The following is an 11,284-nucleotide window of genomic DNA, read 5'->3' on the forward strand; positions in this document are numbered from 1 at the left end:
ATAACAAGAATATATAATTAAAGACTGTCACTAGAAACTCTTTAAAGTCCAGTTGCTTATGAGTCTATAAAATTTAAAATACCCACATACGGTCAGATATTCTCATCCTAGGTGATGCATAACTATATGCCATGCATAGCCATGCTGCCATTAAACATGCTAAAACCGAAATTAGCAGTTTACTAGCTATGGGGTGCAATCTTTCTTGCTTTTAATCCAGTCTTTAAAGAAATCAAGAAAACATATGAACTATAGATCGAAGACTGGCACCTAAAAAGACAGATTCTCATGAATCATTACAACTGGTTAGGATTAGGCAAGGTACTAATACTAACATAAGCACTTTTAATTGAATTTTGTTAATCAAATTTTTGAAGAAAAAATGCAAGTGATCTGTTACATTATTTTTGAAATTCTTTTCACCTATCTCTTTATATCACTCATGCTTTGAGTTCTATTTTCTATCATGACGAACCTCATGTATAATAAGAAATTACTTGTTTTATCTTCGTCAAACATGTTAGTCAATGTTCAATAATACTCAAATTGTATGATCAAGCACCAATGATGGATATTCACATTAGGCCATTTATGGGCCACTTTAGGCCTGATAAAAATAGAATACAGATTTTTCATCAACTCAGGCACTTTTCATTCAGCCTTTTACCCTCTGTAAAGTAAAAGAGTGTAATCCTAGACCTTAATAGATTACCGACTCAATGGGTAATAGTAGGTGTATGTTCATTTACAACTCGAAACAAATTCGACTGTTATTCCCAGGCTTTATAGTTAAGATATAAATTTCCAAATGAACTTTGTTTATGCATGAATATTTTTATTGATGTTTCTGGTCATAAGAATAAAAGTAAAGACTGCCACTAAAAAAACTCTACAAGTCCAGTTGGTTATGAATCAATAAAATTCCAATCAGAACTTGGTTCATTCATGTGCAAGCAGAAATGGAGAAATCACAACCAAATTTTCCTGATTACAGAGCTTCCAAAATGGTTTCTCACATTTTGATGTTACTACATCGAGCAAGATATGACGAGCAGAACCCACCAGCCATAGTTTTTGCTGGATGTAGCTTTTCCACTTTGCACCAACCATTCAATTCATATGTTTTTAATAACCAACCTTTGCTATTTACAAATTTCTCCTCATGATCTTTAAACTGGTATCTTCATACTTGAATTTATAGTCTCTCTAAGCAAATCAATTCAAACAGTATATTTATTTCATAAATGGATTAGCTCATTACCCAAGCTTTCACTTTCAGTCAGTTCTGGGTATGAAGCAATTTTCTTTAAAAAAAAAAGAAAAAACACTTCTAGCTATAGCCAGATTGTGCACTTTTCGATTTGCAACAATGCTTACTGGTACAGCCTTTAAGCTATAACCCAGCTAAATTTGCAATGATGACAACATAATGACGTCAAATAAGGGCACTCAACACAAGTGTGCTCACATGTAAGTTTATGTATATATTAATACAAATAGGCAGCATCTGTACCAAACTTCGTAAAATTTGAGCTAGAACTAACGCACACAAAATATTTTTTACAGTTGCTTAACTTATGTTTGTTAGGCTATCCATTGTTTGGTTTAATTCATTTCTAATAGATGCTAATCTAATTTTCTCGGTGTTATCTTAAACATTTGTATAATAAGCAACTTGAAACAGGCAGGTATAATGTGGCTCAAAAAATGCCTATAAACATCCTGGGTAAAACAGATTGCCGAGTGCATAAATCCATTCAATTTTCAATCACCTAAACGTACCATTACAGAGGGAATGATGAACATCTCTAGAATTGTTAATAAGAAACCATGTTAAGAAAATCTTTTATTAATTGTTGAACATAAGCCAAAAGATTTTTTTCTTTTTTTTCTACATGAAGATTATCTGTGGACCCTGCTACATGCCGTAGCATTGGTGCTTATAATTAAACTACTGGCATCTTCAGTGAGTACACAATGGGAATGATATTTTATGGTAGTAGCCTTTAGACTTTTTTTATCCATTTTCCAAAGGCTCAAAAAATACTACCAGAAATGTGACAGATAATGAAATCAACAAAGAAATTTCATACAGAAGTCTGAAGGTTTGTACATACATTACAATTATTTATAATAGAAAATAAGATAAATTTCCAACCATTTTAATGAGGTCCTCAAAAAGAGGCTCTTTAAAAGAAGTAATGGCTATCTTGTGACATGCCCAAAATCCCTAAAACCCATATCAATAACCACTTTATACATTTCTTTTCCTATAATAACAGTTCTGGCCTTCAAAATTAGTCAGGACCATAGCCCAAACAATGAAATATTTGAATGCGAAAAATAAAGCATTTATAAAATATTCATAACATATGCACTAATACCCATTACTTCACATCTCATCTACATAAAAAAAGACACTAAGACTGCTTCTGCTTTATACCCATCAATCTAATCCATAACTTTCCCTACCCCATAATCTTCTGCAAATTTTCTATTCAAGAGAGAATGGTTCAGCTATTGACCTATTCCACAATATGCCAACAAATAAAAACTCTGTCATAGATTACAGTTTCTAGTTTAATAATTACTTCATCGTCCCACCTAGTGTCTCTCTGAAGACACCTAGAAGCCTTCTCTATACTGTCTAGATTCCAGACGTGCAATGATACTCTCCAGCTGCCGCCTGGCCTCACACTGAGGGAAGTTCTGCATGTCATAGTAGTTCGGAGAAACTTTTATCAGCCACTCAGCTGAAAAGAAAAATCAAAAGTTAGTTTCAGAGTTGTAAATTGTGTAGAGCATCATATCTAAATCAAAGATAAAATTGTAGATGTTCAAGATATAGAGTACTATAAAGAAAGAAAATATACAGTGCATATTTGTAACAATGCCTAAATAAGAAGCATCTGATGTAGCAAAAAATAATTCACACTAAAGTAAAACATAACTACTTCTTGTTTACAAAACTGCAATAAATATTGGGGCAAGCTCTTTTGAGAAAAAGTGTCCATTAATAGTTAACATAACTAATTTCAACATGCACTTTGAGATGTAGCTGTAACAAACATTTCATGAGGATTAGCTTCCAATTTCATTTTTATCAAATAATATGGAACCTGAATTTTTATCAAATATGAAAATCAAACCAAGCATAACAAAATTAAACAGCAAATACATTGTAGAACAAAAAAAAAAGCTCACATTACTGTTTGTAGCATATTTTTCTCACTTTTTTGCAAGCAGTTAGTGTTTCACTTGAATAGTATTGCCATATAATAACCTTCAAAATTTAATGTCCATCTTCACAACAATAATGAGAAACATTTGCAAATCCATCAAATCCACTAAAAAAAAATAATAATAAAAATTGGCATGTCACCTTAGCAACAAAATGTTTACATCACATATCCTCTCTTAATAAATTTGATCAGTCTCACTTAAGAAAAAGCTGCAAACAATATTCCCCACTGACTTAGTTTAACAAGTGTCATTTCATATACTTACTTGAATGAAATAACAGAACCTGCAATTGCAAGGCGGCTTACTTCATACTAATCGCACAGATAATCATCATTTAAATACTTACGTTTTATATCTGTCACGGTGCGGATGTAGTTTTTCGTGGTTAGGACGAACTCATTGTAAAGAACCCACTCTGGTTTGTGGTCTAAACATGTGGATGGGTGAAGCTGCACAACCTGGTTATCTTTGATGGTCATGTAATGCCCAGTTCTTTCAAGATGAGCAATCTGAAATATCATGAAATATATTACCATACTTTTTAAATAAAACAGCATATATAAATCAATCTTTAAATACTCTGAAAATGCTTAGAATAATACTGTGAGCACTTCTAACTAAAAAATAGACTCATCAATTTACTGTTAGTCAGCTGCAGTATCACACATTTAACATCCTAGTAAACAACAGAAAACATATACAAAATTAACATAGTTTTGCTTATACATTCAATGCTACTGTGTCCTTGAGGGCTTGGCAATCTATAACCAAAAAAATAAAAAAGAAATCACTGTACATGCAATTTTTCTTTTAACTGGTCTCTTTCTTTATTATATTGAACTATATCATATTGATCTATCACTATAATACTACCTGCATGAAGAACCCTGACACAAGTGCCTTGCGGATGTTAATGTAGTAGTCACGAGAATTGAAGTCCGTAGAGGTGCGTTTGAGGCTGAATCGGTCCATGATCCTAGACAGCTGTTGCCGTACGTTATCAGCTGATTTGAGTGAACGGTAGTTGACAAAGTTGTCATAGCACCACTGCACATCCTCCATATCTACCGGAGTATAATGGATCAGGGAAAAAAGAATTGTAATTAGTAAAGATTCAGGTTCAACAGAAAGAAAATCCCAGGATACAAAATCTTGTAATGTTCTCTTAGGATTCTGGAAACTGGACAGAAAAAGCCAGTGCATATCACTTTTCTTTTCCAATGCTTGAATGAATATCAAGGCATGAATGAATATCAAGGTTACTTGACTGGCTACCATTCTAATCAAGTTAACCCATTGGATGCGGTTTTAATAAAATATGTATAGTCGTGTAGCAGGTTTATGTTATTTAGCACAGTGCCATCCACATCTACAAATGACTGCCTTGGCTGCAAATCATGCCATCCGCCATCAATGGGTTAACAAGAATATTCACAAAAAATATGGATCATTCCATTCAGTAACAACACATATTAACATAATAATTCATATCTTTCAAATTTTTCAGTTTTATTATGTTATGAGCAATGAAACGTATCTTGTTTACTTGCTTTTTTCATAAAATAAAAAAAGACATACAAAGATAGTTATATGCACTGGTTATCTTTTAAGACATACTTTCATGCTGATTTTTTAACAAAAGATGAAAATCAACTGCTACATGCAAAAAGTGGCTTACAAAACATCTTTCTTACACACAAACTATCTTAATAATGAAATGCAAATGTCCACATGCTATCCACAAACATATATACATGGTCATTAATTTTTCCAAGTTAATGACAATGTAGTCCTTTTATTTACTAATTTTCTTATATTTGGATAGTTATGAATATCTCGTCATCTTTTTAGAACCTAATGCAGACAATGATTTGTTTACTTTTTCTATAAATTCTGAAATCTTTCTTTCCTTCATAAAAAAATGGTATTCTAATTATTTTCCCTACTGTAATATGAATCTTGGCAAACAATCTTACAGAGGAAAAGCAAAGCAAAGCAAAAAAAAACAAAAAAAACAGTATATTCAAATACTCACTTTGTTTGAAGGCATGGTAGACATTGAGCAGCGTAAGGTGGTCACCATCAATGTGGGCGAATCTCATCTTGGCCTCGTCTGCAGCCTTCTTAGCCTCATTAGGGCGCACAAAGCACTGGGGTACTGTAGCAAGAATTGGGAAACCGACCCGGCCCCACCACAGCCGCGCATGACGGCAGGAGAGGGAGGGTACGGCCCAAACATTAAGCCTCACCCTCCTCACAAGGCGAAGGGCAGCGCCCCTCCTGGCTTGCTCAACACTTTACTTCAGCCACCTAGGGGAGCTACACCAGATTAGAACCACAACCTCCACAGATCAACCATAATCAATCCTATTTGGCCATCAAATTCGCGAGTTCTCTCCGATAAAATCTCCTGATTCCTTGCTGATGTAGCCTGATGCTTCTTAACACCAGTCAATTTCAGACAAGTTTACCTTGGGGGACTGATGGAAAGATGTGGTTCTAATACAGTGTGGCTCATTACAGTGACGATTTACTTCAGCCGTGCTGCACTTGTGTAGTGCATAACAGTTCCCACTTTGTTACTACCAATTTGATTCAAACTTTCCTCACTAACTATTTCAGTTGCTAACTGGAGCATGTAAGCTGTTAAAAAAGGATTATAAAAATTCTTCCTTACCTATCTCTCCATGATTTACTTTAATAAAGGAACTATGTCATGTTAAGACCTATCCAGCACAAAATCAAGTTCAAGAGAAAGAGTAAACATTTTACAATAACTTCTGAAACTGTTATCATCCTTTTACTTTGTAACCTTTTACTTTGGAATTTACACATCATTAGCTAATTCTAAGCAGTCTAAAAGTACCATTACCTTTTAGTAACTAACCTGAGAGCATGGCAGTGATAGACAGAATTTCGTTTGAGCAGTTGAAATCGCAAGAAGCGATAACCATCTTGGCTAGTTGGGGATCAAGAGGAAACTCAGCCATAATTGCACCTAATTCAGTCAGATTACCTGAAAGAAAAAATTATAACTATTCTTAATATCCTTCTAACATGTTTTGTCAAATTTTCAGTAATGCTTTCCATACTAGAATTTTCATTACCAGTTACCTTTCTACTGTTTGAGCTGATCACTTTTTCTTAATTTAGTAGCAAAAGACTGCAACAAATGAATATTCATATCACTCAGAAATTATAGCTAAACATTTTAATTTCAACTTTCTGGACCCATCTTAATAAAATGGGCAAGACAATCCATACAATAAAATTCTAAATTATGATTCTTTACTAATAAGTGTATACTAACCATCATCATTAAGGGCTGCCAGATAGTTTAGCAGCTCCAAGGCTCTCATCAATGTCTCAGGTGCTGGCGGATCCATGAAGTCAAAGTGCACAAGATCGTCAATGCCCAATTTCTTCAGTTGTAAAACTACAGAGCCAAGATTTGATCTGAGAATTTCTGGGTAGGTATTGTCCTGAATGAGAAAAGAGAAAGATACCAATTGAAGTAGATTAAAGTAACAGGATCATAGTAATGTAACATAATTCACTTTTTTTAGTTACTCAGTTTGCAAGTAAATAACAACTTCTATTTCTGTTCATGCAGTATTGACACCTAAAACCATATATAGTTGGTTATCAACCCTTCAAAATGTTAACATTTCTATTAACTTCAGTAAACACAAGATAAATCTTACCTGCATCTCATTTTTGAAAGCTTTCTCTGTGTATAAGCGGAAACACTTGCCAGGTCTGGTTCGACCTGCTCGCCCTGCACGCTGCTGAGCAGAAGCCTTACTGATTGGCGAGACCAACAATGATTCTACACGGATTCTTGGATTGTACACCTGAAACATAATTATTAATGAAATACTAAGACAATAAGAACTAGAATTAGTGACTCAATATCAAGGTTAAAATTTTGTCATTTAGAAACTTCTCTGAAGGTCTTACCTTCTGTTTAGCAAAGCCAGGATCAATCACGAACACAACACCATCAATGGTTAACGATGTTTCTGCAATATTTGTTGATACCACCACCTTACGTCCAATAGCACCATTGGGCTTGTTGGGAGGTGGAGCTTCAAAGATTCTTTGTTGGAGGTTGGGAGGGAGTGTAGAATACAGAGGAATACATTTAAGCTCTCCAACATCTGGCCCAAGAGCATCTACTTCCCTTTTGATGCGCTTACATGCTTCTTCAATTTCTTCCTGGCCGGTAAGGAACAACAGAACATCCCCCGGTATTTCTTCACAGATGTGTATCTGTCAAGATTTGAAACAGGGATGACAATTTATTTCAAAATCATGCTACATTAATTTTAATTTCATTATCTTTGCTTCAACTGCGAATCAAAATTCCTAAAAAAACATTACAACAATATAGTACAAAGTTCAAAAACTAGTAATTACCTGTATAACAGTTCTAATGGCAGCTTCTAAATAATCCCTTTCTGGCTCTGGTGTGTAGAAAATTTCCACAGGATGCGTTCTGCCAGGGACATTCAGTAGGGGAGCTTTATCAAAGTAGTGCTGGAATTTGCCAGCATCTAAAGTGGCAGACATAACTACTAACTTCAAGTCACTTCGTTGCTTAAGGACCTCCTTCAAGACACCCATAAGGATATCTGTTGCCAGTGTACGTTCATGAGCTTCATCAAGCAAGATTACCTGTTAATGAAAAAATATTCTGAATTACCACATTTGCAAAATTTCTGCAATTAATGCCCTATTTACAAATAAAGAATATATATTATATATAAACAACATTGCATTTATGAAAAAACTATTCTGTCTCAAGAGAAAAAAATACTAAATACCAACTAGTTACAGTTCATCAAACTGAACAAACTATAAATAATATTCTTATTCATTTCACTTTTTAATGTTTATATCTTTAGTTTCATAGATGTTTAGATGTTGAGTTTCAAACCTATTATGTACTTAATCTTAACACATTGCCGACAGGGTGCCTAACGACCTAATTGGTTGTCAAGGCAGGCGGTCTAGAATGGTAGTGGCACCGGCAAAAAATTAGAGGGATGAGGAAAGGGTTTTCTCTGCCCTCCAGGTAGTGCAGACTAGTCCAAACAATATTTTTCCATAAATCCATCATAAAATACGAGTTTAGGCTGACTTTGGAACCCTGTAGGTCTAGAGCTAGTGCAGTTACAGCCGTAATACTTCATGACTGTGTGCGTGCTTCAACTGTGAGCAGATCCCGATATCGTTTCATGTATGCATTGACACCTGTCTCTCAGGCCTAATCAGGGCCAACATGTATGTCGTGACACCCATACGCAATGGGTCAAGTTTTAATCTCTATGGAAAGCATTTCACACACTATTTATTTTCTTTTGAAAAAAAGAAGAGAAAGTTGGGTGCCATATACAATGTTCATTATGTGATGTTGCTTAACTTCTGACATATTTCTTTGGGTATTAAAAGCTACTGAAATCAAGAATCCTTATAATTTGTTGACATTTGGGATTCATGTTAACTAACATTCTGGAACACTAAAAATATCAGCGCTTCATGAGCTTTGGTATTACTAAGATAAAACTATCAACCCATTAGCAGCAGATAGCATGATTTGCTGCCAAGGCAGAGTCAGTTGTAGATGTGGATGGCACCGAGCCAAACAATATAAACCCGCCATTCGACTGTATACATATTCTATCAAAACGCGACAAGTGGGTTAGAGTAAAAAATAACTCCTACCAACCAGCCAAAATTAATTTTACAATATCATTCCACTTCCAAGACTATATTTATATTTAGTGGAAAAAATATCAAAAATAGCGCAAAAGAAAAGCTTACCTGGTAATTTTCTAGCATTGGATCACTCATTGCTTCTCGAAGTAACATACCATCAGTCATGTACTTGAGAACTGTCTTCGAAGATGAACAATCTTCGAAACGAATGGAATAACCAACTTCCTGTCCAAGGGCTACATCTAATTCCTGAAAAATTAAGTTTTAGATGATAATGAAGAAAAAAAATACACAATGACATACTTTATTATAAAGTGGAGATAATACTTCCCAGAATACATATTTGCATGGTTACAAGAAGCATATCATTTCTTATAATGTCAAGAGACCAAAACACATTTTGATTGTTGGTTCCTGTATATGCTGAACAGTTTTACTTTGCAAACAATCATCCATGTATAATTTTCCAACAAACAATACCCTAAAACAGCATCAAACAATAAAAAGGACAATTAATTTCATCTTTAAAAATGGCAAACTTTTTAAAGCATCATAGCAAATATAGTTGTCTAAACCAGTTACTGATAAACCTTACCTCTGCTACACGCTGAGCAACTGACATGGCTGCCACTCTCCTGGGTTGGGTACACGCAACTCCTTTCTTTCCTTTTGAACGAGCAAACTCGACACACCACTGGGGCATCTGTGTGGTTTTACCAGATCCAGTCTCTCCGACTAATACAATAGTCTGATGACGGCCCAGCAGCTCAAAGAATCTATTACGGTATTCCCATACTGGCAAACCAATTCTTTTCCTGGTGGGCAAAAGAGAATGACATGTTTAGCTAATAATTCCACCTCCTATTTTTGGGTTGAATCTTTCAATATAATTCCATAATCTTTGGTGAGACTATATCATGTTCAAGAATTTTTGTTTCCTAACGACATACAGTACTGTAATTTGTAACAAAATACTCACCTATATAATTCATAATATCTTGGTGTGTATGGTAGATTTGTAAAAGGATTAAGAGACATGGCAACAGCCCCTCTTTGCGGATTGCCATAGCCGGAATTGGCACCTGCATTTCCATGGCTGCTGTAGCCACTGTCTCTGTCAGAGTCCTTTTCATAATCTCCTTGATGTCTGTTGGAATAAAATGGGTGTGTTAATAAAAGCTGAACAGAAATAAAAAGATGTGTCCAAACGTAAAGACCTAGAGAGTCACACCTTTCCTTTTTTATGGGGTATGAAGGAAGCAGTGTTCCAAAGACAAACAAATGAGGCCTGAAACTGGTTGGGCTTTACCCCTATAACCCTCTCTGACCCTCTAGACAGAGGACTCTGCCCCCTTAACCCAAGTGGTTATATTTGACATTCCCAGCTTCACCTATCCCTTGCCAGGGGGGGACATTTTTTTTCTAATATGGCAGAATCCCTCTGAGACTAAGTTCCAATTATTCAGGTCAAGAAGCTTGGGACATTCCCAAGAATCGGCAAATTTACTAAAATGGTTCGCTCTTCAGGTGCTCGGACGCATAGCAGCCGATAGCTACCTCAACGTAAAGATAGATCGCAGCATTTCAAAATACCTTGGCAAAATGTCCGAGCGCAGCTAAATCTTCCCCACTGTTAATGGGCCGAGATATTAGATGTGAGACCAGGTAGGACTAGACTGTCATGGAAGTTATGCGATGACCAAGCTGCAGAACTCAGCCATCTCCACCACCGTTTCCCCATTTTTTCACAGCCACCAATCAATTTACACAAAAAATTCTACACTTAGTGTAGCCTATGCATTGTCATCATCTTTAAGCGTCATAATTGCGACTAAATTGGACAGATTAACCCCAAGGGGCTCTGCTAATAGAAACCCCACTACCTAGTCAATATATGCATACTTAAACTACTGTCACACTTTCATTACTGCAGTGGCAGTTGAATGGAAGCCCAATTTTTATTTTTGAACTTGTCTGTCACACACACCTCTATTCATTTTTCAAAAATAACACAAGAAAAAAATATCAAAGAACTAATCATTATCTATAACAAAACTAAAGATATATTGAATTTCAGGTATTCCTTTTTAACTTTATATTATTCAGATATTTTGGATTGCATTCTGTAACTTTATTTTTGCTCTTTAGCTAAGCATAATCAAAGAAGCTTGAAATATAAAATGCAAGATCAAATTAATAGGAAAAATCCTAGCAGATTGACATTAGAATCAGGGGACACGAATATATGCGAAGTGAAAACCATGCTGCTGCGACATTCCATAAAAAAACTCTGGACGCTAAAGTCAATTCGGATGGAACT

At 35.2% G+C, this 11,284-nt stretch overlaps 1 protein-coding gene across 1 annotated transcript in view; it reads right to left on the reverse strand.

The window, feature by feature from the left end:
• Positions 1–1,833: 1,833 nt before the first annotated feature.
• The window catches only part of Dhx15 (DEAH-box helicase 15), a 10,201-nt gene continuing 750 nt past the window's right edge, over positions 1,834–11,284 (reverse strand). The window contains exons 2-13 of the mRNA XM_043027630.2: positions 9,944–10,111; positions 9,560–9,779; positions 9,070–9,213; positions 7,663–7,920; positions 7,204–7,515; positions 6,948–7,097; positions 6,554–6,725; positions 6,131–6,259; positions 5,279–5,401; positions 4,117–4,307; positions 3,590–3,752; positions 1,834–2,753 (exon numbers count right to left, since the gene is read on the reverse strand). Coding sequence (XP_042883564.1) covers positions 2,626–2,753; positions 3,590–3,752; positions 4,117–4,307; positions 5,279–5,401; positions 6,131–6,259; positions 6,554–6,725; positions 6,948–7,097; positions 7,204–7,515; positions 7,663–7,920; positions 9,070–9,213; positions 9,560–9,779; positions 9,944–10,111 — 2,158 coding nt within the window. The 3' untranslated portion in view covers positions 1,834–2,625. The remainder of the gene's footprint in view (positions 2,754–3,589; positions 3,753–4,116; positions 4,308–5,278; positions 5,402–6,130; positions 6,260–6,553; positions 6,726–6,947; positions 7,098–7,203; positions 7,516–7,662; positions 7,921–9,069; positions 9,214–9,559; positions 9,780–9,943; positions 10,112–11,284) is intronic.

Source organism: Penaeus japonicus, unplaced genomic scaffold, assembly GCF_977035675.1.
Source record: "Penaeus japonicus unplaced genomic scaffold, GWHDUDI00000001_assembly GWHDUDI00000002, whole genome shotgun sequence".
Classification (NCBI taxonomy): domain Eukaryota; kingdom Metazoa; phylum Arthropoda; class Malacostraca; order Decapoda; family Penaeidae; genus Penaeus; species Penaeus japonicus.